A 25270-nucleotide genomic window follows, 5' to 3' on the forward strand; every position below is an offset into this window, starting at 1 on the left:
TGCTTCTCCCTCTCCCACTCCCCCTGCTTGTGTTCCCTCTCTCGCTGTCTCTCTCTCTGTGTCAAACAAATAAATAAAATCTTAAAAAAAAAAAAAGTTTCCATAAACATGTACATGCAGGCATTTCTCTTGGGTCAGTACCTCATTGTGGAATTGCTTGGTCACATGGTGTGTTTAATTTTAATTTTATATAAAAGTGCCAACTCTTTACCAATGTGATTGTACCATTTTGCATCCCCACCAGGTGGGGGAGCATTCTCATTGATTTGTATCCTCACCATCCGTTTTTACTCATCAGTTTTTTGTTTTTAAATTTTACCATTCTGCTAGGTGTATAGTGGTGACTTGTTGTCGGAGCTGGACCCTTTTAATGGTCTCAGTGCAACCCATTCAGGTTGTAACAATATCCGTGGCTAATCTTTCGACTTAATCTTATTAAGCCTATAAACCCTCTTATCCAGAGCAACAGTTCTGTTACTTCTCTATAGAAACTGTTGGGGTCTGAATCTCTTGCCTTTTCTTGCCCTTGATCTTGTCACCAAGAACATAGAAGGATTAGTTTTACTGGGTGTGACGGGATGAGTAGCATTGCAAGTAAGTGGGAGGATGTTGCTGAACAAAGTTTCAGGTGGCTCCTTTTGATGCCGTTATCTCTGTGATGGGGAGACCATGAGGGTTCCTGTATAGGGTGAGGGTGGGGTGTGCGTCCGAGGTTTGTTCGAGGAGACTGGAGAAGTCTTGACCTGGCCACTATGGAGGAATCAGGAAGAGAGCTGATGAGTGAGGCATAGGACTGCTCTTCTCCTGCCCTCTCCTGAATGGTTAGGGAGGGCTCATGGAGCACCTGCCAACAGGTGGGAACCTGTGGATGGACTGGGACCCATGCTTTTCCCTCCCACCTCTTCCCTTACCCCCAGTTCCCCCACCCTTGACAGAAAGGGTGAATGAGGTTAGAACGGGATTCCATAGTAATGATTGTGCTGAATATTTGAAAAAAATGGTCCCAAATCAGGCTGTTCCTTAGAAGTTATTAGTTTATAGCGAATAGGTGTAATTCAGTTAAAGAGCAGAAACTTTTTCTTGTCAGAACTAGTATCTGTGCACTCCTTGAGTACACAGTATTCTGAGGGAGCCAACAAGGGGCAAGGTGCTCTTCCTCAAGCAGCTTTCATCCTGTGTAGGAAAGGGAAGAGGAGAACACTCGCTCCCCCACGTCTGTGCACTGTCTGGTGTGATGCCCCGCGGGCTCCTCCCTCCCTGCACTTGCCTCTACTGCTGCTGGCCTCCCAAGTCACCTGCCACTGGCCCCTGTGGTGGCTGTTTCTGTCTGATGTTTGTACTTGATTGTAAGCTGCTTTGGGGCTTGGGCAAGGTCTTGTATAGCTACACAGGACCGGCTAACCCGGTGGGTTTCAAACCTGAGCGCACATCAGTATCACTCTGCACTGGGGTGGGGTTGAGGGTTTGCATTTCGAACAAGATCCTTGGTCATGCTCTTGTTCCTGCTCTAGGGACCGTACTTTGAACATGATTGGTCTGCACCTTCAGGGAAAGAAAGTTCTTGGGGATGCCGCCTCCCTCTTTTTAGAGTTGGTACTTCACCACGCGGCCTAGGGCTCATTTCCTGCTTGTGTGAGTAACAGGAGAACCCTTTCTCTTATGGGCTTCTTCCCTAGTTCGTTAGGGAAACTCTGAAATTACCATTCCAAGAAGGAGTCAGACTTTTTTCCTAGGGACATCTTAAAACCAGGATCTGTGGCTAAGCATTTATTTGTGATGGTTTGGTTAATGATTCTTATCAGCATGATAAAAACCAACTTTGGGCATTAGATCTTTATGGTGAATTATATAATTGCTACCAATAGTTAAAGGAGGTGAGGGCTAGAGATTTCTTCCCTATAAACTCAGGTGTGAATGAAAACAAGGCTCAGACAAGGTTCTTTCTGCATGTAGATTCATAGCAGGCTGGCTCCATGTAACCATATAACCTGTTTTATATGCCTAGTAAAGTTCCAGCGCGGTTCTTTTAGGGGGTCGGTGCCCTGACAGCAACTTGCATTCATGGTTACCTGTAGCAAGTATGATAGTATTTTAGAGACAATATATTAATTTTTCGTTGTTGCCCTAAGAAATTACTATAAACACATACGCTTAAAACAAATTTATTGTCTCACGGTTTTGTAGGTTAGAAGTCCAGACAAAGAGTGGCACCGTTGGTTCTCTGCTCTGATTTCCCAAGGCCCACTAAAGATGTTGGCCAGGCTGCATCCTTTCCGGAGGCTGAGGGGATGAGACACTCACAAGCTTGTTCAAATTGGCAGAATTCCATGCCATGTGGCTGTAGGAGCGAGATCCCCGGGGCTGGGGGTTGTTCTCAACTTTTAGGGGCTGTCTGCATTCCTTTGCTTGTGGCTCCCTTCCTCCATCTTCAAAGCTAGCAATGAGTCAAGTCCAGAAGGGCTGAATCCTCCTTGTGCTTTGAGTCTGTCTGGCCGCCACCCCCAAATTCTGCCTTATCTCACCTCTTACTCTTTCGTTATGGACAAGGTCACATTAGTAATAACTCAGATTACACTGACATGCTACCCTCCTCTCCGTATACAAGCCCCTTGTAAAAGTGTTTCTGGAAGGCCCCTGGGGCATCACATGTGCGTGTGAAATGAAGATTGACTCTATAGTCTTCCTCTTCTGCTTTTAAGGGCTCGTGTGAGTACATTGGGTCTACCCAGTAACCCAGGATAATCTCTCTAGTTTGAGGTCACCTGATTAGTAACCTTAATTCTAAATTCCATCAGCAGGACCCCTTCACAGCAGTACTCAGATTGTGTTTGGTAACCAGGGAACAGGAATCTTGGCGTGACATCTTTAAAGGTTCTGCCTACCACAGAATTTCAGTTATCTGCCATTTTGCACTGGGGCCAAATAATTCCCTGGAATCAGCAGCCGGACCTGGGCCCTTTATTTATGAAGCCTAGGGCACCTTTCTGAGGGTCTGCTAGATTTTCATACCTGGGTCATACAAGGGCCAGAGTGTTTCCAGAATGTGTATGGTTAATCCTCTTAACTAAAATATGAATTTCACCAATGAAAATGAATTTCCAATAACCATAATACTGATTAACAAAGTCCATGATTTAGCCAGTATGGAAGTCCATTTTTGACCTCAACTAACTTTGTGCTAACTTGTGTGACTGTGGTAAGGATGGCTAGCTGGCTGACATGTGGTGGTCTGCTCTTGTGTGTGGCTTTTTATTTTGTTTTATTAATTTTTTTTTTTAAAGATTTTATTTACTTGAGAGAGAGCGAGGGAGAGCGTGAGCCAGCAAGAACGGGGAGGTGCAGGGGGAGAGGGAGAGAATCTCAAGCAGACTCCCTGCTGAGCATGGAGCCCCATGCAGGGCTGATCTCACGACCCTGAGATCATGACTTGAGCTGAAATCAGGAGTCTGACCCTTAACCAACAGAGCCACCTAGGCACCCCTGTTTTTTTCAAAGATTTTATTTATTTATCTGAGAGAGAGTGCATGCATGTGCATGCTTGTGTTCTTGAGCAGAGGGAAGGGGCAGAGGGAGAGAATCTCAAGCAGACTCTGTGCTGAGGGTAGAGCCCTATGCGGGGCTTGATCTCAAGACCCTGAGATCATGACCTGAGCTGAAGTCGAGAGTCAGTTGCTTAACTGACTGAGCCACCCAGATGCCCCTGGCCTTTCGTTTAAAAGCTAGTTAACCTCAGGGCACTTGTGTGGCTCAGTCGGTTAAGCACCCAATTCTTGGTTTCAGTTGGGGTCAAGGTCTCAGGGTCGTGAGATGGAGCCCCTGTGTCAGCCTCCACGCTCAGCATGGAGTCTGCTTGAGATTCTCTCTTTGCCTTCCCTCTCCGCACGCTCGCTCTCTCTTTTTCTCAAATAAATAAAATCTTAAAAAAAATAAAAATAGTTATCCTCTGGGGTCTGTATTCCAGATTAAGACAACTAATTGCTTTTAGGCAGTAGCTTAAAGGCACCTGACACACATTTATATCACATTATTTATGTTGAAGTGTTTGGAAATAAAATTTAATCAATGTGATAGAGTTCTGTCCCCTCATCTGGGAGCTTCAGGAGAGCGTGTTGATGTCTTGTTCTCACCCTGTGCCTGGCATGCAGTGGATGCCAGTGGATACCTGTTGAGTAAATAAGTAAGGCTGAATGAATTCATTTCCCTGCTTTCATGTATAAAAACAGGTTCAGTGTAGGAATAGCACGACAGATCAGACTGCATTGGAAGAAAGTGGAAACATTACTCAGGGTATTTTGTTGAACTAGGGGTTTATTATACTCATAGTGCTGTAAACATGCACACTACAAACTGAGACTATCATTGTTAACAAATCATTGTTAACATTTATTTTAGAGCTGACTTATTGAAGGGGACATGACTGCATTTTGAAACTGTTTTCCTACTAGATTTAAGTGCCTGAATGGCAATGCATATTTGTATCACACGGCCTCATGCACTGTGTGAAGGAATGCGCCCTTCTCAATGTACCTTCAAAAATAAGGTATTCGAAATAGGAAAACGGAGGCTTATTGAGAGAACGTCATGTCAGGTAACTCCTATGTCAGTCACCATTAGCAGGTGACCCATTGTTTTCCTCTCCCCTTCTGTTTTTTTCTTCCCTAGAATTAGTCTGAATTTCCCCAGACCTTACCTGTGTTGGGGTATGGAGGCGGTTACACACAGTAGTGACAACTCAGATTGCACTGACTTACTGTTCTCCTCTCCCTGCACAAGGCCCCAGGCTGTTGTAAAAGTGTTTCTAGAAGTTTCTGGAAGCTCCCCGGGGGCAGACCAGAGAGGCTGCTGCTGAGGCAGCTGAGCACTTCTCCTGGTGCCTTGCCTCTCATCAGCTCCCAGTACCCAGGCATGTTGGGTGGGGGGGGGCCTTCTGCTGCCTCTGTCCATCCGTGGAGTAGAGCCATCTCAAGCAGCATTTTAGGATTTTATTTGCAGTCTCTTCCGAGCTTCTTGTGGGAGAAATCCAAGTGATAGACAATACACTGTGCTTGATATTACCCTCCCTTCGGGGTGAGGCTTCCTGACTGGGTTAGTTCATTTTCTGGCTCCTTCTTCCCTCAAAGTGAATCCTCCCAAAAAGCTCTCACCCCTCACAGGTAGGGTTGTGGGTCATCCCACTAGCTCACCTGCCCTGCCTCAGCTCAGCATAGGACAAAGCAGCAGGGAGGCAGGACAGTCCGATCCCAGCTGTGGTGTTCCCTTCATGCCCTCAGGCCAGATTTCCCCCTTTCTCAGTCCCAAGTGTGTGTCTCTTTCTCCCCTTAACACTTGCGTTTTGGGGTTCAGGAGGGAGAGGGGTCAGACATTGGAAGCTCTCAGTATCATGCCCTTTAAAAATCACAACTGTGATATGCTAGTTTGCCACCGTTCACCATTTGGGAATTTGCTTTAGTGATAAAGCTTCCCACCCAATTTTTCCCCCAAAATTCTCTTTTCCTTTTTATTGTTCCTCTATTTTTGTGAACATTTCCCAGTGTAAAATGAAAACCCCAGACCAGATAAAATTGACAGGAACCTTTTCTGTGAAAGTTCAAAATGCTTTAAAAAAAAAATCTCTAAAATGATTGATAATAGAGTGTCACTTTTCATAGTCTCCAGATGTTGTGAAAAATGTAAGCCTGCTTTAAATGCAATAAGTAGCCTCAGGTGTTCTGCGTCCCAAATATTGCTTTGGTATATATAATTATTTTTAACTGAAACACTCAGAAATGAAAAGTAACCCCTGCCCTTCTGTCTTTCACTGCCTGGAGGTAAAGCCCAGTTTGGTTTATTTCTGCCATTCCTTTTAAAAAATATTCCTTATATGGCAGTTTCTAAGCAGCAGAATAGTCAGTTGTGTGATTAAAATGTCAAAAAGAGTAGGAAAACTGGCCTCTGGGAAAAGTATATTTGGTGATCTACATAAAGGCAGAGGACTGAATGTGGAGAAGGCCTGCCTCCAAGTTGTCCACTGAAGTGATTAAGGGAGGTTTGCTGATCCCCCTCCCAGACAGACACAGGCCCTTCTGTGCAATGAAAAGAGCTGGCAGAAGCTCTTCTCGTGTAAGCTTCGTACCGGGAATCTGTTAAACGTCTCTGGGGCATGTTCTGTGTCAGTCGATCTTCAGCGCCCTCTCTCTTTAAAGTTGAGGACCCTTCCCCTGTATCACATAGTAGAGAATGGGGGTGGGCCGTGGGGGAATCTGGATGAAGTAAAGAATCCAGAGTTGCTATGAAATGGGTTATGATCAAGAACGATTGCCATTTATGATTGAGAACAATCCTCATTTATCTAAAACCTTATAAACTGGGCAAGTTGGTACCCCAACCACACAACCCTAGACCCTGCTCAGACCTAACGGAAGAAGGGTGGTCTTCCTTAGGGGCCCCACCCATAGTGGCCTGTGCTGACCTACTTGATACCTTTGCTACTGAAGTATGGCCATGGTCCCAGCCATACCTGGTGAGGACATCAGAATCTTCATTTTAACAAGAACCCCCCCTCCCCCCCCCCGCCAGGTGATCTCTATACACAGTAAAGCTTGAAACGTGCTTTGTGCCAGTGTTGTGGGTGAGCTGCCCAGGAGTGATTGGGACATGAGGCTGCTGTGACAGGGAAACATGTTGGCCTCTACGTGACCTGATTTTCCCACTAGTTTTTTGTTTTTGTTTTTTGTTTTTTTAAAGTGATCTCTACACCCGCCATGGGGCTCGAACTCAGAACCCTAAGATTTAGAGTCACATGCTCTATGGACTGAGCCAGCCAGGTTTCCCTTGCTGATTTTCAAGCTAATACCTGACAGTCGTGTATTGTTTCTAAGGAACGCTTGCCTAGTAGCCAACAGGAGCACCTTGGGTGGCTCAGCCCATTGATTGTCTAACTCCTGATTTTGGCTCAGGTCATGATCTCAGGGTTGTGAGATCATGCTGGGCATGGAGCCTGCTTAAGGCTCTCTCTCCTTCTGATCTCCCTCCCCCGCCAAAAAACCAAACATAGTAGCCAACATACCATGCTTTCTGCGTAATTATTACGTAGTATTATATTTTGGTTGTTTTGTGGGGATTAACCTGATAGCGAAGGGTGGGGGGGGGCAGATTATTTTACTTTCAGGTAGCTTATGCTTGGGAACATTGAGCATTTTATTTTAAACACAGAGCTGTGTGTAGAAAGGTGATGGGCAGTAGTATCCCCTGAGTAAGAGGGTGGTGGGGAAATGGAATTCTCAGTTTGGGTCCCTCTTGACAAGGTGGCCCCTTCATTTTAGGGGAGTTTGTTTCAGTGGCATAGAAATCAGTGTCACTGTGCTTTAATAGCAGTTCAGGTGTAAGATGGGTACCTGGTGGTCACATGGCTCCCACTGCCGTGGCCTCTCTTCTCCTCATCCTTCAGTCAGTCTGCTCAGCTGCCCACCATGTGGACCCTAGGTGCCCCTTGTCATGGTAGCCCTTTGGGTGGTGGAAGCAATAATTCTTCTCATTCTGAAGGGTGTTACTCCTGTTTTCTCTGATTCCTCACAGTTCCGTTCTTATTTCAGTGCTGTCTTTCAGGGTAGGGTCTTCCTCGACTGTCTGATCCTAGGTCACATCTGAAGAGCAAAGAAGCTGATTGAAAGCACTGGGTAGGTGTTGAGGACAGGCTTTGTGATACCGTGATTGGTTAGGGATCTGCCATTTCTTTTAGGGGATGTCCCCAACTGGTTATTTACCGGTCTTTTCTCTTGGTGACTTTCCCCAGAGTGGAATCCTCTGATGTCTTTCTGCCATGGTGTGCTAGCTTGCTGCCCCTGATCTCACAGCTCAGGGTGGGGGTGCATCTGGGGTCCACCAATCTGCTTGTGGAATTTTTCTTAATCCCAGTTTCTTAGTTTAGCACTCAAGAGTTTAGCTTTTGAGTCTCTGTGGTCTTGGCATTCAGCCTTTCCAGAGAAAAATTCAGCCTCCAGGATGAGAGAGGGAATGCTTCCTGGTTCTGAGGGTCTAACTCTCCCTTAAATAGATTCTCAAGCCCTGATCCTGTGTGGCCCCATCCATGCCCCTGCCTTCAGAGGTGCCTTGAGGCTGAGCTGTCCTGTCGCCTACCCCAGTGCCAACCTCTTCTAGCCCGCCCAATTCACTGCTCCTTGGCAAACTGTTTCCCACTTTCAGAAGTTTGGTTTCTTGCCTGTGATGTTCTCCTTTGCCCATCAGTCTCTCTCAAATCCCTTTCCTGCAACTTTAATGATGTTTTGAAAAGGAGTAAAGGCAAACGAGTGTTCATGTGCTATGTTTAATGGAAAGTGTGCAAAGATTCTCTAATGAGCAATTGAGAGGAGGAAGGAACAAAACCTCTATAGTTACACATTTTTCTTGTTTTATACATTTGAGGTTCAGCTGTTTGTAGAAAACAATTTAGATGGATCATGTTGGAGAGCAGTTGTTTATACAGGCATACCTCGTTTGATGGCACTTTGCTGTGTTGCACTTCCCAGATGTTGAGGTTTTGCAAATTGAAGGTTTGTGGCAACCCTGTGTCCAGCAAGTCCGTTGGCACTGTTCTTCCAGCTGCATTTGCTTACTTCATGTCTCTGCATCACATTTTGATAATTCTTGCAATATTTCAAACTTTTTCTTTCTTTTTTTTTCCCTACAGATTTTATTTATTTGACAGAGACACAGTGAGAGAGGGAACACAAGCAGGGGGAGTGGGAGAGGGAGAAGCAGGCTTTCCGCCAAGCAGGGAGCCCGATGCGCGGGGCTTGATCCCAGGACCTAGGGACCATGACCTGAGCCAAAGGCAGAGGCCTAACGACTGAGCCACCCAGGCGCCCCCAAACTTTTTCATTACTATTTTTGTAATCTGTGGTCAGTGATCTTTGTTACTTTTGTAATTGTTTTGGGGTGCCACGAACTGTGCCCATATAAGACCACACACTTAATTGATCAATGTTGGGTATGTTCTGACTGTTCCACCAAATGGCCAATCCCCCATCTCTTCTCTCTCTCCTCGGGCCTCGGTATTCCCTGAGACACAACAATATTGAAATTAGGTCACTTACTAACCCTACCATGTCCTCTAAGTGTTCAGGTGAAAGGCAGAGTCACATATCTCTCACTTTAAATCAAAAGCTAGAAGTGATTAAGCTTAGTGAGGAAGACATACCAGAAACTGAGATAGGCTGAAAGCCAGGCCTTTTACACCAAACAGTTAACCAAGCTGTGAACGCAGAGGAAAAGTTCTTGAAGGAAATTGTAAGTGCTACTCCAATGATCACATGAGTGATAAGAACCCAAAAATATCCTTGTTGCTGAAAGGGAGAAAATTTTAGTGGTCTGGATAGAAGATCAAATTAGCCACCACATTTTCTTAAGACAAAAGCTAATCCAGAGTAAGACCTTAATTCTTTTCAGTTCGTGAAGGCTGAGGAGAGATGAGGAAGCTATAGAAGAAAAGTTTGATGGTAATAGAGGTTGGTTCCTAAAGATGCCATCTAGGACTTGAATAATGAGAGAGAAGTCGATGCCTGGCTTCAAAGCTTTAAAGGGGACAGGCTGTCTCTTGTTAGGGACTAATGCAGTTGGTGACTTTAAACTGAAGTCAGTGCTCATTTACCATTCTCCAAATCCTAGGATTCTTAAGCATTAATATAAATGTATTCTGCCTATGCTCTCTAAATGGAACAACAAAGCCTGGATGACAGCACATCTGTTTACAACGTGGTTTACTGAATATTTTAAGCCCACTGTTGAGACCTACTACTCAGGATAAAATTCCTTTGAAAATGTTACTGCTCATTGACAACACACCTGGGCACGTAAGAGCTCCGATGGAGATGTCCAACGAGCTTGATGTTTTTGTGCCCGATAACACAGCATCCATTCTGCAGCCCATGGTTCAAGGACTGATTTCCACTTTCAAGTCTTCTTTAAGCAATATATTTTATAAGGCTATCACTGCCACAGATAGTGATTCTCCTCTGATGGATCTGGACAAAGTAAATTGAAAACCTTCTGGAAAGGATTCACCATTCTAGATGCCATTAAGAACATTCATGATTCATGGGACATGGTCAACATATCAACATTAACAGGAGTTAAGAAAAAGCTGATTCCAGCCCCCATGGAGGACTCCAAGGGTTCATGACTTCAGTGGAGGAAGTAACTGCAGATGGGGTGGAAATAGCAAGAGAACTCGAACTAGGAGTAGAGCCTGAAGATGTGACTGAATTGCTGCAGTCTCATGATTAACCTTTAATGGATGAGGATTGCTTCCTACGAATAAACAAATAGTTCTTGAGATGGAATCTACTCCTCATGAAGATACCATGAAGATTGTTGAAATGACAACAAAGGATTTTAGAATATTATGTAAACTTAATTGATAATGTAGTAGCAGGATTTAAGAGGTTTGACTCTAATTATGAAAAAATGTCGGGGCGCCTGGGTGGCTCAGTTGGTTAAGCGGCTGCCTTCGGCTCAGGTCATGATCCCAGGGTCCTGGGATCAAGCCCCGCATCGGGTTCCCTGCTCGGCGGGGAGCCTGCTTCTCCCTCTCCCTCTGCCTGTCTCTCTGCTTACTTGTTCTCTCTCTCTATCTCTCTATCAAATAAATAAATAAAATCTTTAAAAAAAAAAATTTCTGTGGGTAAAAATGCTATTAAACAGCATCACATGCTACAGAGAATTCGTTCATGAAAGTGTCAGTTGATGTGGCAAACTTCATTGTTTTCTTACTTTAAAAAATTGCCACAGCCACCCCAACCTTCAGCAACCACCACCCTGATCAGTCGGCAGCCATCAACATCAAGGCAGGGCCCTCCACCAGCAAAAAGATCACTACTCACTGAAAGGTCAGATGATAGTTGGCATTGTTTAGCAATAAAATGATTCTTAAGGTATGCACATTGTTTTTAGACACAATGCTATTGCATACTTAACAGACCACAGTGTAAACATAATTTCATATGCCCTGGGAAACAAAAAAATTCATTTGACTCACTTTATTGCAATATCTGCAATATTTCAAGTATGCCTATAATCACTTTATAATATCTCAATTCTTAGTGAAAGGGATGATCAGAGACAAGTATGAATAAAATCTTTGTTGACTGTCCTAAGGTTCATGGATGACTAGGTGGTGGTGGAAGGTTCTGCTGCTCTGGCCTGTTCTAGAACTGCATGTTTCATCTGGGTTTCCCACTTTTATCAGTGCTGAGTGTTGGTTGAGTACATGGGCTTCAAACTGCATGGACCACAGAACTAGTGTTTTGCCATGTGTAGGCCATGACAAACAAAGCCTCAGTTTCCTGACCTAAAAATGGAAGTAGTGTTCTTCTCCCAAAGTTACTACCACCGAATGAATTAATGTATGTAAGGGCTTAGCCTTGTGTGACCACTGAATACACGTTCTATTTACTTTGGGATATTCCATATCTCCTTTCCTATCTAGCATCACTGTTCACTGTGCCAGGTACTGTGCTAAGCCTGGGAACCAGATCCACCTGTCTCTGCTCTCATGGATGTTCCACTTGGAACAAGAGGCTTACTTGTTCATCTTTTATCTCTGTGATATTACTGAGGCCTGAGTTGGGGAGGCTGGGGACCATATTTGAACCTAGGTAGGTCTGCCCAATTCCAGAGGCTCTGCTCTTAACACTCTGACTCCTCAATGCCAAGTATTTCTTACAGTTAGCAGTTGGCCTCTGAGCAGAACACAGTGATAGACCATTAAATGGATGGGCATGGATGCTTTCTGAAGGCTCTGGGTGATGTTGCGGTTCGATGTCAGCCATTTCCATAAAAACCATTGTACATCCATGTGAAATAGCCCACGTTTTAAGAGTACTTACTATTAGAGAATATTTTTGAAGGATATATGGGGTAGGTAGATTGGAGCCTGTAAATAGAGCTGCTGTTGGATTTGCTGTTACTATACCCTGAAGAGTTAAGGTGAGCAGAAATTTACAGGTGTCTCTTGAGCAGTGGCATGTTGCTGGTTGGGGCAATTTGTTTTTTTTTGTTGTTTGTTTTTTGTTCTTTTTTAAAATTTTATTTATTTATTTGACAGAGACACAGTGAGAGAGGGAACACAAGCAAGGGAAGTGAGAGAGGGAGAAGCAGGCTCCCCGCAGAGCAGGGAGCCCGATGCGGGGCTCAATCCCAGGACCCCGGGATCATGACCTGAGCCGAAGGCAGACGCCCAATGACTGAGCCACCCAGGCGCCCCTGGTTGGGGCAATTTGAATCATTGGGCAGTAATAAAGGGCTTTACCTCCCCTGAGTCCTTTAAGTGGAAGACCGCAGATCTAAGGGGGGGAAAGATGCCTGTGATTTTTTTTTTTTTTTTTTTAACCACAGAGAATAGGTCAGGAACCAAAAGTGTAGAAAGGTTCTCGTACTTGTCCTGCTTCCATTTCTTCCTGCCCTGTTAGAGCCCTTCTTCCTAATATCTGGCTCCTCCATAGCAAATATGTTAAATTTCCCCTTATACCCCCCTCCCCCTAGTCTTCTCTCCATGCATATTTATATAGGGATATGTGTATGTTCTAGATAAAATCTGAGTAAACTACGCTTTGTATTTTGCTGTATAGCCTACATCCTATGTTCATATTGTGAATTCTCCCCCTTCCCCTATAACCATTCCAATTTAACCTTTGAAAAATCCTCTTTCTGACAGGGTTAAATAAATTATGGAGACAGCCATGTGATTGAATACTGTATTAGCCATTTAAAAACCATGATTTCTAAAGTTTGAAATAATATCCCTGTTTGTCAAATACCATATGCTTCTTTGATAATGTAGCCTGTTTTAATGTGTAGTACATTGTAGGCGGCTGGGAATTGGATTATTTTTATACTGATGTAGATGCTTTTGCAGTAAGCCTTTAGATGGCAGCATCTCTCACCACAGACCACACTCTGAACGGAACTCCTTAGACGCATAATATGTTTGATGCAGAAGGATGCTCATGGATCCACCTGACCCACCGTTTCAGTGTGCGGTGACGGAGCCAAGGCCGGAGAGGGTCGGGGCTGTGGCTCAGGGCTGAGCACGAGGGAGGGCTGTGGACCCCTGTCTGCCACTCTTTCCACCAGCTTTTCCCTTACTGGTGTGAAATGCTCCCTGTCTCTGTGGCCTTGTGAAAAGTGCACTTTAAGTAGAAGGCAACCAAGGAAAATGAAAGTCAAGTGGGTGATTCTGGGCCAGATGTAATGTGATGTTTGAAAGGAACAGACAGGATGGGCAGTCTTTTTTTTTTTTTATGTGGCTTCATTTAGATATAATTGACATATCCTACAATCGATGTTTGAAAGGAACAGACAGGATGGGCAGTCTTTTTTTTATGTGACTTCATTTAGATATAATTCACATATCCTACAATCCATGCATTTAAAAAGTGTACACTATGGCGATTTTTAGTATATTCCCAAGGTCGTGCAGCCATCACCACTAATTTTAGGACATGATAATCACTCTGAAAAGAAGTCTCATGCCCTTTAGCCGTCACCCCACTAGCCTGCATATCCCTCAGCCCCTGACAACCATTCGTTCTTTGTTTCTATAAATTTGCCTGTTCTGGATATTCCATACGAATGGACCCCTATAATACGTGGTCCGTGGGGACTGGCTTCCTTCATGTAGCATCGTGTTTTCAGGTTTCCTCCTGTCGCATAAATCAGTACTCCATCCCTCTTTGTTGCCCAATACTGTATGGCTAGATCACATTCTGTTGTCATCAGCTGATGGGCATTTGGCTCTTGATAATGCTACCAGAAGCATGGGTGTGCAAACTCCTATGCGAACATGTGTGAGTATAGAAGTGGAATTGCTGGGCCCTATAATAACTGTGTGTTTAACCTTTTGAGGAACTGCCAAACTGTTTTCCAAAGTGGCTGCCCCTGTTCATTGCCACCACCGATGTGTGAGGGGTCAATTCAGTCTCACTGAGAACTCCGGATTTTCCGATGATAAGTTGAGGTGGAGGGGAAGGTGAGAAATAGGACTGACGGGCTCTCTTGTGTCCCCGAGTCGCATGCTGGACCGGCTCTGTGCCTTTTTGAAGGCGGCTCTGTCATGTGCCAAGAACGCCATCGCCTTCTCTGCCCCACACAATTGCAGTGCGTCACCAGTGTGATAAAATGCTGCTCGGAGTGTGTTGATGGGACAGCCTGGCTGTTTGTAATCCTTGCCTCCTGACTTTGGAGATAGCAAGCAACCCAATCGTCTTTGTCCCAGTTAGAGACAAATTCCAAATAAAAAGCCCTTTGCCAGAAGCTGTCCAGGTTTGAACATGTCAAAGTCGCTTCCTTGATGTACACCAAAGACAGCTATAGAGTCTTCACAGCGAAAGAGCAGCTTTTGTTTTTGTTTTTGTCAGAGTTGACATTCTCGGAACTGAGCTTACCCATTCCTGCTTTGGCAGCCCAGGCTGGACATTCCCACGTCTGTACTGAAATGACCGTGTGTGTGTTCAAGGGAGGAGAAGGGGCCGGCTCTTCCTTGAGGCATATTTGGGTCCTGGTGAGGACACACGCTGTACATGCCGAAGCTTTGTTTGCGTCTGGAAAAAATTAGCCACACTCAGATCTTTTCCACTGCAGGTCCCGTCAGGAAGCCCAAGTATGTGGAAAGCCCCAGAGTGCCTGGAGATGCAGTTATAATCCCGTTCCGAGAAGTGTCCAAGGCAGCAGAGCCCAATGAGAATGGTAAGAATATGTTTTCAATGATTTTTACCCCGAAAGATTTTACATAATGACATTCCATTTCTGAGTGAAACTTGAGTGCCTCTTGTAGGAATGCTTTGCCAAATTGAATTCTATTTGGGAGGTTTTTTCTGCCCCCTCCGCCAGTTCCAGAGATCTGTTGAGCTAATGTAAATTCTTGGAATTACATACACCGCGTAGGAATAGTCGAGTGGGTGCATATGCATTGTTTAAGGGTTGAGCCTTATTTCCTCTCAATTTTGACCTCCCCGGCATAGGGAGATAAGGAAAGCCAGCCAGTAGACGGCTTCCAGCACTCTTCTGTTTTGCTTTTTTGGTACTCCCTCGTTTTGGAGTATTCAATAGGCTTTGGCTGAAAAGCTGACACTTTCAGTGGACAAGCTTCTGATAACTAGCCTTCTTAAAAGCATTTGGTAGCTTTTGAAAGCTTTTTGTCTTTTAAAGTTTTTCTTTAGGGAATGTTGAACTAAGAGCCAAAATAAAAGTCCAAATTAATTGAAATCTTTTAGTAAAGATATTTTATACCTTTTTTTCTAGATCTGGAAATGAATGTAACAGACATTACAAACTATAGTATTTCATGGATGTATTAATTGTTCTTTATTTCTTAAATCAGTTTGGGGATTTTCCATTTGTTCCATTCCTGGGTGGCAAGGGGTCCCCAACTCATGACTCCATGGTCTTTAATTTGTATGTTTGAACTTATATCCCATTTTCCTGCAGGAACATGTGGTTAGGAATCCTGGCTTATGTAGAGAAGCCCATTTTACCCTCAATGTAGATACAAGTTTATGTGGTAATGCTGAAAGAGAAAGCTCATCCCTATTTCCCCTTTGGAATACCTGGCATCCTCCACTCCCTAATTGTGGGTAGTCAGAGGTACAGCTCCTTTATGTTCTAACCACTGTGTGTGCATTTTGTGTTTCTGTGATTATGTACTGTGGAGAGGTATGAAGTAGGACATAGTAGGAAAATGGAATAAGTAGGGTGGTGGTGAAAATAAACCTAAAAATGAGCTGGGAAGAGGAATTGGCAGAAGATAAACCTCAGCAAGGGGAGTTTGGAATGGGTGGGAGATGAGATGGGGCCAGGAGTTGGGCATCGTGGGCAGGGAAGGGTGCTGTTGCCTGCGTCTTGGCATGAGAAATTGTACTCTTTCCCTTCTGTCCAGGCACCAGGCTGTTTGGTTTGCGTAAGAGGTTCACAACTAGGATTTGTGCTGAGGAGGGGCAGGGTGCCAGGTGCGTGGTGGTGAAGAGGGGAGAGTCCCCGGTGGTGTCTGGTTAGGATGGCCATTCTACAGACATGAGGACCCTCTTGGTGGTGGTGAATTCGTGGTGATGGGCATTTGGTGATTTTCAGATCCCTTCTCTCATTTCTATGCTGGATTTTGAAAGAAAAATAAAAACCTGGTCCTCTGAAGTGAATGTCAATGATCCGATTTACCAAGCCATTTGCCCATTTCAGAATAAACCACCCCTTACCCTCATCCCCACCCTCCAAAGCCTTTGAAGTCCTGGTCATTTATGCCCTTGGTGTTTTGACTGGCCTAGACTCCATGATGTAACCTTTCTCCCTGGTGGGGAATACCACTGAGGTCCTGTGCAGAGTTTTGGACTCCCTCTGGGATAAGAGTGGGGGAGAAATTTAGGATTTGTATTGGGCAAAGAAGAGAGGTTAAAAAGAGTTCCGATTGTCCACTTTTCTCCTCTTGCCCAAGGTGGAATCAGCTGTCTTTCTTGGGGGAGGCTTTCTCGACTGCTTGGCTGCCCGGTGAACATTCCAGTGTAAAGATTGATATTACTGGCATAGCCTGCAACCCGAGCCCTCAGATCTGGCATTGTCTGTGTCCACGGGGACTGAAATTACGACCCATCGGGGCTCTGAATACAGACCAGAAGTGGCATTGTCTGTGTCCACGGGGACTGAAATTACGACCCACCGGGGCTCTGAATACAGACCAGAAGTGGCATTGTCTGTGTCCACGGGGACTGAAATTACGACCCACCGGGGCTCTGAATACAGACCAGAAGTTTCCAGAAGTTTGGCCTAGAATTAAGAAATAGGGTGCGTTTTCCCTTTAAGTGTTCAGGAAAAGGGGAAGAGGTACGGTTCATGTTCATAAGCATATGGTCTCGTGTGGATAGCCGTGATGTTGGTGGAAGCCCCAGCAGTTATCTGCTGGTTCATGAGAAAGTGGTTGCTTAACACAGTTCAGCTGGACAATTAGTAAAGGATGGTGTGTTTTGTAATCCCCAGGGAATCTTTTACATTTCAGTAGGGTTCATTAAATCTGCCGTATTAAAGTGTAAATTTTATGTCCAGGTCAGTGAACCTAAAGGAGAGGCTGAAGCAAACTACAACTAATTGAGTTTGGGTATTAACCCAAGCATTCACTAATGTATGGTAGACAAACCCTACTGTCTAGGGTTGAATATCAAGCATCATCACTTAAGTTTTAACTCTTAAAATTTTGTCTTAGCTTTTCATCTTTCCTGTGGGCATTTTCTTTTTAATCTTTAAGATGTTTTTCTGGATGCTGTCAATGACAGCATTTCCGTATTTACCGGCCTAACAAACTATTGGAAACAGCTCTTTGTGAAATGCTTTCAAAATTTCCCATAGGCTCATGAAATACCAAGTTATTCCTAAATGTTTGAAATACCCTTCCCAGGCTAAGCTGCTTCGTTTTATGGTTTAGCTCCATAAATTCTTGATTCTTAGCTATTTGAAATTTAAATCAAAGCAAAGCAAAACCAATGAGCACTTTGAATTTGTTCATTAATTTATAAGTAATTGTATTTATGCAAATTTGCATATTTTAGCCATCTGGAAAGTGGTTTGTATGATATGGGCAGATGAATATTTTTATTATATGCGAATAATCAATCTGTTAAAGTTTACATTCACCTGGACACCTCTTTAGAGAAATATATTCTACTTTATTCAATATTCTAAAATATTTTGGAAAAACAGCATTTTCTACTCTGGGGAAAAAGAGTGACTTAATGAGCTCCTCAAACAAAATACAATCCCCCTTTTTCTATCAAATAGTTCCAATAACCTGTGTGTCATACAGAACATGTTCTTCACAAATGAGCTTCCTATTGCTAAACCAACATATTATTTAGGGGGAGAATGTCATTTACCCACAAGACAATACCTCTGCCTTAAGGGAAAATTTTATTTTTATTTATTTTTTAATTTTTATTTTTTAAAGATTTTATTTATTTATTTGACAGAGAGATAGCGAGAGCAGGAACACAAGCAGGGGGAGTGGGAGAGGGAGAAGCAGGCTTCCCGCCAAGCAGGGAGCTCGATGTGGGGCTCGATCCCAGGACCCTAGGGATCATGACCTGAGCCGAAGGCAGACGCATAACGACTGAGCCACCCAGGCGCCCCTTAAGGGAAAAATTAAAAAAACAACAGATAAATTAGGATTATTCAATTACTGTAGGATCACAGCTATATTTCTTTGAATTAGGGGCAACCATAATCCATTTAGGTTTGCTTCCATCTGTCATTAGCTACTTGAGCAAGCTTTGATGGGGAGGGGTGAGAAAGTTTTAGTCTAATGAGTCATTGCTTGGTGAAGATCAGTCTCAAAATATGATGAAACTTTTCTTCTGGCAATCTAGTTAGCAAGTAAAACTAACACATATGAAGCAATAATTACATGCAAAGCTATCTTGGGAGGAGATGGCAAAGCTATCTTTTTTTAAAGATATGTTTAAATAAATACTGACACCTTATGTTTTTGATTATAATTTCAGACATCCAGCTTAGAATGGTGATATGCCATTTGACTAATAGTTGATTAAGTTTTTAGTTAGATGAAAGTTCAGAAAGGGGATGTGCCTGGTATGTGTACCATGGAAGAGAGACCAGAGGTAGGGTATCCGTTCATTCTGCATTTCCTTAAGTAAATATTAATTCTGATGCTACGAAAAGCACTATTTTGGATGCTATTTGAGATGGGTTATCAAGCATAGGTTCTTTCTTTATGGAACCTTAGAGTCTCATTGGGGATTAAAGACCTGTATATGCAGAGTGACTGTAATGCAAGGGGGGAGTAGTGTTGACTAATCCAAGCTGGGTGCCCGTGGAGGAGCTGAGTTGGAAGGATTTGATTACCTTAAGATTTACCTGACAATGAAGTATAGGATGCAGTGGGGGCAGGAAAGAGACTAGGGTTAGGAAGAGGTTTCAGTAGTGAGATAGACAGAGTAAGGTCTCAAATTTGAACAGGATCAGGAAGGAAGAGGTGAGGAATAGGAAGATTCTTGAGAAATTGCATGGACCTAGAAGCCAGAAGAGACAAAGATGATGACTTCAAGGCTTTGAGACGACATTCAAGGGGCACTAAGAGAGAGGGAACCATCCGTTTTGGTTTGAGTTCAGTTTCAGGCATGTTGAGTTTGAGATGCTGATGGAACATCTAGGCAGAAGTGCCCACGGAACAGGTGGAAAATCAGACTGGGTCTCAAGAGTTCTGGGTATGAACTTTTGTTTAGAGGGAATGTGATGAAATGAGAGGTGTGTCAGACTAGGGAAAGGGTCACTGGGAGAAGAGGACAGAGAAAGGATAGAAGAACCCACAAGACCATACAGCAATCCTGGAAACTATGGATTTCCTCTCTGAGTGTCTGATGTGATAGGTGCCACTTTCCTCCTTGTAGGACGGAGGATTAGCAAGGTCAAAATTACAGGAAAATCAAATGAGGAGATGGCCTTTTAAAAAGACAACATTACCGTGCCTACCCGGGCAGTTTCACGAGGCTAGCGAAGGTGAATGAATTTAAGTTGTAGGTAGGCGAAAGGGAAATGGAATTGGTGGGGATAGACCATTGCCTTTTTGCCACAAGGCTTTGAGCAGGTAAGGGGAGATGAGAGATCAGTTAATAGATTGAGAGGTGTATACAGCAATGGCTTTTTATTTATTTTAAAGAAAAGGGAGAATTGAGCACAATTGAAGACTTAAAGCAGAGGTTCTCAAAAGCATAGGCTGTAGGGCGCCTGGGTGGCTCAGTTGGTTCAGCAACTGCTTTTGGCTCAGGTCATGATCCCGGAGTTCCGAGATCGAGCCCCCCCAGGCTCCCTGCTCAGCAAGGAGTCTGCTTTTCCCTCTGACCCTACCCGCTTTTGGGCTCTCACTCTCTCTCTCAAATAAATAAATAATCTTAAAAAAAAAAAAAAAAGGTATAGGCTGTAGACTTCTGGCATTCCCAAGACCCTCACTGAGGATCTGTGAGGTCAAAACGCTTTTTGTAATGATTATTGGGAAGATATTTCCATATCTCTTGCATTGACATTTGCACTGATGGTGCAGTTGTTGGTAAGACTGAGGCCTTAGTGCACATTGAGTTGGGGGTACCTGCTGTAGTAGAGCTAGGCATAGGATTTTGCACCACCATGCACTAGCATTAAAAATAATAACTCACTGAGTAACGTCCCTGACAAAGTACTGAAAATAAGGTTATCAAATCTTGACCCTAGACTGATCTTTTAAATAGTCTGTGTGGTGAAAGGGGAAGTCTCCATAAAGCACTTCTACTGCATGCTGAAGTGTAATGGTGGTCTCAAAGAAAACAGCTTGTGTGATTGTTTTAATTGCAAGCTGACCTAGCCAATTTTTTAATGGAACACCATTTTTACTTGAAAGAATGACTGGCAAACCATGGTTATTCAGAATTGGGTATTTGACACACATTTTCTCAAAAAGGAACAAAATGAGTGTGTCATTTCAATTAAAACAAACTGACAGGGATTCCTTGCTAATGATAAAATTTGACCAAGTGAAAACTTAGGTTTTTGGGAATTTGTATCTGTCACCTTGAGCTTGATGGCTTCTCAGGACTTTTCATTTGAGATGTGGTGATATTAATGTGATATTTTGGTATTATATAATAAAATGTGTCAGCACTTGCAAGATCTGCAAAACCAATATTTTCCAAATTACTCAATGCATGATGTTAAAAAATCATGGGTAAAAATTCATTTGACGCTTGTAACAGACTATTGACTTTTTATTGTAACAGTACAAAAAGTGTATTCATATAGATTCAAAGTCAAGAGTAGAGCTAACCTTTAAGAAATTGCTACTTGTCAAATTTTGGTGCGGTATCAAAGAAGAGAATCTGTATTTGAGAAGGCTCCTCCCTTTCCCATCTACATATCTCTTTGAGACCACACAGTTCTTCACATGCTTTAACCAAAAGAAGATATCACAACAGATTGAATGCAGAAGCAGACATGAAAAATCTAGCTGTCTTCTATTTAAATCAGACATTAAAAAGAATTTGCAGAAGTATAAAACAATGCTATTCTTAACTTTTTAAACTGAAAATATTTTGGGGGCCCCTGGCTGGCTGGGTCGGTAGAGCATGTAACTGTTGATCTCAGGGTTATAAATAAGTTTAAGCCCTATGTTGGGTGTAAAGATTACTTACAAATTAAATCTTTGAAAAAATTTTTTGTTAAAAATGTTTAACATGTAGGTTTTATGAACTTAAAATGAAGTAATAGAGGTTTAAAAAATTCTTAGTTTTAATTTCTAGTATGATAAATATCAATAGCCCACATATACCAAAGCTCTTTGGAGTTCTCAATTTTTAAGAGTAAACCTGAGACAAAAAGTTTGAGAACCACTGGCTGTGAGGAAGGAAAGGAAGACAGGGGAAAAAAAAAAAAAGAGATGAGAAAATTGGTCCAGAGTCTGATAGTTATCTAGACTTGAGGGGATGAGGACTTGATAAGTGGCAGTATGACTGGAAAGAAAGAGGCTAATTCAGGAGACATTTTGAAAGAGGAAATAGTAAGGTTTGATACAGTTTCAATATAGGGTGAATGGGATGGAGAGCTTAAAGATAACTTGTGTGATAAGTACGTTTTTGTATTAAGTAAGGACTAGAAGTCAATTAATGGCAGTCAGCTCAGGTTCATGGGTAGATGCTCCTCTATAAATACTATTTTTGGAAAATCAAGGAGGGAGGGTGCCTTAGGAGAAGGAGCAGTCAGGAAGAAATAGGAAAATGCTTGTGAACAGAAGTTAGGGAGGGCAAGAAGTTTAGCAAGAAGCAGGTCATGGACATTTAGAAGCAGAGGAAAGGACTAACATCCATCAAGGCTGTGTCTCATTTAACGGACTCAATTCAGAAGTACTATTTTGGAAACTGTTATTAAGTAAATTGCTCAAGGTCACATGGTAGTAAATGGCTGAACATTGCCAACAGTGTCCAAGCTCCTAGAGTTTGAGGAGGATGAGAGCAGAGAAAGGACTTCTCTTGACAGAATGATCTTTGGTCATCCCCAGGGACCTCCACAGTTCTAACAGAGTCGGACTTTAAGAAAGAATGATGAGATGAGAAATGAAAGCAGTAAGTGTGCGGGGCGCCTGGGTGGCTCAGCCGTTAAGCGTCTGCCTTCGGCTCAGGTCATGATCTCAGGGTCCTGGGATTGAGCCCCACATCAGGCTCCCCGCTTGGCAGGAAGCCTGCTTCTCCCTTTCCCTGCTTGTGTTCCCTCTCTCGCTGTGTCTCTCTCTGTAAATAAATAAAATCTTAAAAAAAAAAAAAAAAAAGCAGTAAGTGTGGGCCAAGTGGGAACAGTTCGATAATTAGAAAAAGGAGGAAATTTATTATCTTGAAGGAATAATGAGTTCAAAAAAAGTTACTTAAGGCAGAAAAGTCATAAACAAAAAACTATTTTTTGTTAGGTAAGAGAAATATAAACACATTGAATATAGACAGGAATCTGTGAAACCAGAAAATGAAATAATAGAAAGTGGGCTCTTGGTGTTAGAGTTGGTATAAATAATGACCAACTTTGATATAGCATCTTATCTTAAAGATGCTTGGTGTACAAGGTATTTTCTCACCTTTTTTTTTTTAAGCTCACAACCTTTAAGAAGTGGTTATGGCCACTTCCCTCATGCGGAAATTGAGGGTTAGAGAGGTTCACACTGAGTGGTCCAGAAGAGCTTTGATAGAAGTCCTTTCTTCTGAGACTGTGGGGAAGGATGGGGGGGATGGTTATAAGGGGCACAAATGGATTTGACTTTATGATGGCAGTAATTGAGGAGCTGGTCAGTTTATGGACCGTACCTGAGGGTTGGTGCTGCAAGTCCGAGTGTGATTAGTTAGAAAGAGACAGGAAATGACCCAAGAAATTCCATTTGCTTTTCTCCACTTGATTATTCCATTATGGTGTGATATTGAGGATTCCATGAAAACATTACTGGGAAGGATTATCACTCTCCACTTGTCTAATGGATTCCCAGGAAGTTATTCTTTCAGCTCCAAATACAGCCATCATAAATTCTTTGGATATTTAAATTCAGGAGATGTAAAGTGTTGCTAAGAGATGTCTTTCCAGTTCTTATCCTGCTGGTTTTGGGTAAGGTACACTTTTTATTGATGAGTGATTTAATATTAACTACACGAATGAAAATACTTTCCATTTAGAGTATCCCACTGGATTTTGGTTTAGGGGGTCATTTTGCAGTAAGAATGAGCTCTAAGAAAATCTTATCTGACTGTTCAAATTTCAGTATTTGGTGATCGACTGTGGAAGTAGAAATGCATTTTAATTTCACAGTCCAGTGTATCAGTGTGAGTTTGTAGGCAACTCCTCTCTCCCAAAATGGCACTGTCACTCTTCACCCAGGGGTCCTTCTGCCAGAATGAAAAGTTCAGAGAGAGAAAGCTGTGCACGTTAGGCAGGGGGAAATGTGGACAGCTTGACGTGGATTAAGGGATTCAAACTGAAGGGGGCTTCTGAGGGGAAGGTCACTGGAATGACATTTGAGAAAAGAGAATAACGTGAAAAGACAGTTGGGAAGCTTTTGGACAAAATGAAATTGCAGTGACTTACTGGTTGCTAAACCTGAAATAAAGAACGTCTGTTCAAGCATTCGGAACCCAGGTGGGGTTTTGGAACTTTGGTGGCATCCAAGTACAGACTGAATGGTTAAGAGAACAAGTTGATCATGAGCTTGGGGGAGTGTCCTGTCAATTCAGACATTAAACCTGGGAATTGCCACAGCTCCCAACTTGTCTGAAGGGGGGAGGTTTGAATGAAGAGTCAGCTGTCTTTGCATAAATATATATGTTTTAATGAAAACCTTGGCAATTTGGGGTGTCTGCGGACACAATGTGGAGGCAGCAGTGACTCCTAAGGGGGCACCCCATTCCCCAGGGACACGTGGGATGCAGGGTCTCAGAGTGAGCCCCATGTGAACAACTGGCTGTGGCCTCATTTGTTGTCACGGTAAATTCTGTGGCAGCCAAGCTCTGGGTGTCTCCACAGCTGCTGCCAACTGGGAGTGTTTCTGGCGCTTTCCCTGGAGTTTCAGGTTGAACCAGGAGCTAGACATTCAGGGGCACATTCACAGTTGGGGAGCAGTATAGAGATTGTGTCGAAAGGAAAGGGAGGTGTGGAGTAGAGAAACTACTGAGTTCCGCCCCCTTACCCACTTCTTCCTCTTGCCATCTGCATCCTGTTGGCTCCCTCTGGTCCAGCTGCCCCCTGAGATAAAAGAGCTGCCCTGCCTGAGCCTTGGGGCGAGGGAGGGTGGGACTGATCCTGTTCTGAAGTGGTTCAGCCCTTGGGTGTGCCTGGGTTTTGCTGATTTGGTTTGGTCCCTGCCTGCTTTTCCCAATGCCCAAGTACTTTGGGAATGAAAATATGGTGGAACTCTCTGGTGGGAAGGGACCTTTTGTAGAGTGGCCTTCTGGGTGTGGTTGACCTGCCCCGGGGTGCTCTCTTACCCCTTTGGCTTGGAGTCACTGCCCCTTCCTGGTACGAGTTTAACACAGATGATCCAGAAACATGTGGGCTCTCTTAACCCAGAACAATCAAGCCTTGGTTATTTTACCCCTGCAGTTTTGTTGAGCAACTAAAAAAAAAAAAAAAAAAAAATCCAAGCTGGCAAACCACAGTTCTTAGTGCAAACATTGGGAGCTTTTGAGAGTAAGCAAGGGGCGGGATGCTTTTCCTTCCTTGAGGATACAGCCAGCCTGGTTTCCCATGTAGCTGCTATCCTGGGAGCATGACTGAGCAAAACTGGTATGTGAGTGAGGATAATACAAATGGTCTTCTCAGCTCTACTGGTTTTGATTTTGCGGTTCCTTACAAAAGGCAACGTTAGCATTGAACTTTGGTGGTGATACTGTAGCTCAAAGGTAACACTGCTATTTTGTTCTTTCCTCATGTTGTATTTCTAAGACTTATTATCTGCAGATTTCCACATCTAGGAAAAACTGGTTCATCAATGTATGGGTCTCGTCTCTAGACGATTAACAAAAAAGAACAAAACATTAAGATGAGTGAGTATATTACAGGTTGCATATTGTTCTTAAGTTCAAACTTCTGTAAGCAGGGTATGCTTTATACGTTAGTTCATTCCCTGATGGATGCTGATTTAAAAATACATGAGAGGTGTTAGAATGATGTATCATTTCGTCGCCCTTAATTAAGTTCCCTTAGGCTTTTGGATACAAGGTTAACCTATAGCTCAACATTTAAACCCAACAAC

At 43.3% G+C, this 25270-nt stretch overlaps 1 protein-coding gene across 11 annotated transcripts in view; it reads left to right on the forward strand.

The window, feature by feature from the left end:
* Nucleotides 1–25270, forward strand: part of TANC1 (tetratricopeptide repeat, ankyrin repeat and coiled-coil containing 1) — a 229304-nt gene that overhangs the window by 130713 nt on the left and 73321 nt on the right. For all 11 annotated transcript variants that reach the window (XM_045868801.3, XM_064586594.1, XM_045868802.3 and 8 more), the window contains one exon: nt 14614–14718. In XM_045868801.3, coding sequence (XP_045724757.2) covers nt 14614–14718 — 105 coding nt within the window. Of the gene's footprint in view, nt 1–14613; nt 14719–25270 lie in introns of those variants that run through there.

Source organism: Mirounga angustirostris, unplaced genomic scaffold (assembly GCF_029215605.1).
Source record: "Mirounga angustirostris isolate CCGP_5_RB_7025 unplaced genomic scaffold, mMirAng1.0.hap1 SCAF_3, whole genome shotgun sequence".
Lineage (NCBI taxonomy): Eukaryota > Metazoa > Chordata > Mammalia > Carnivora > Phocidae > Mirounga > Mirounga angustirostris.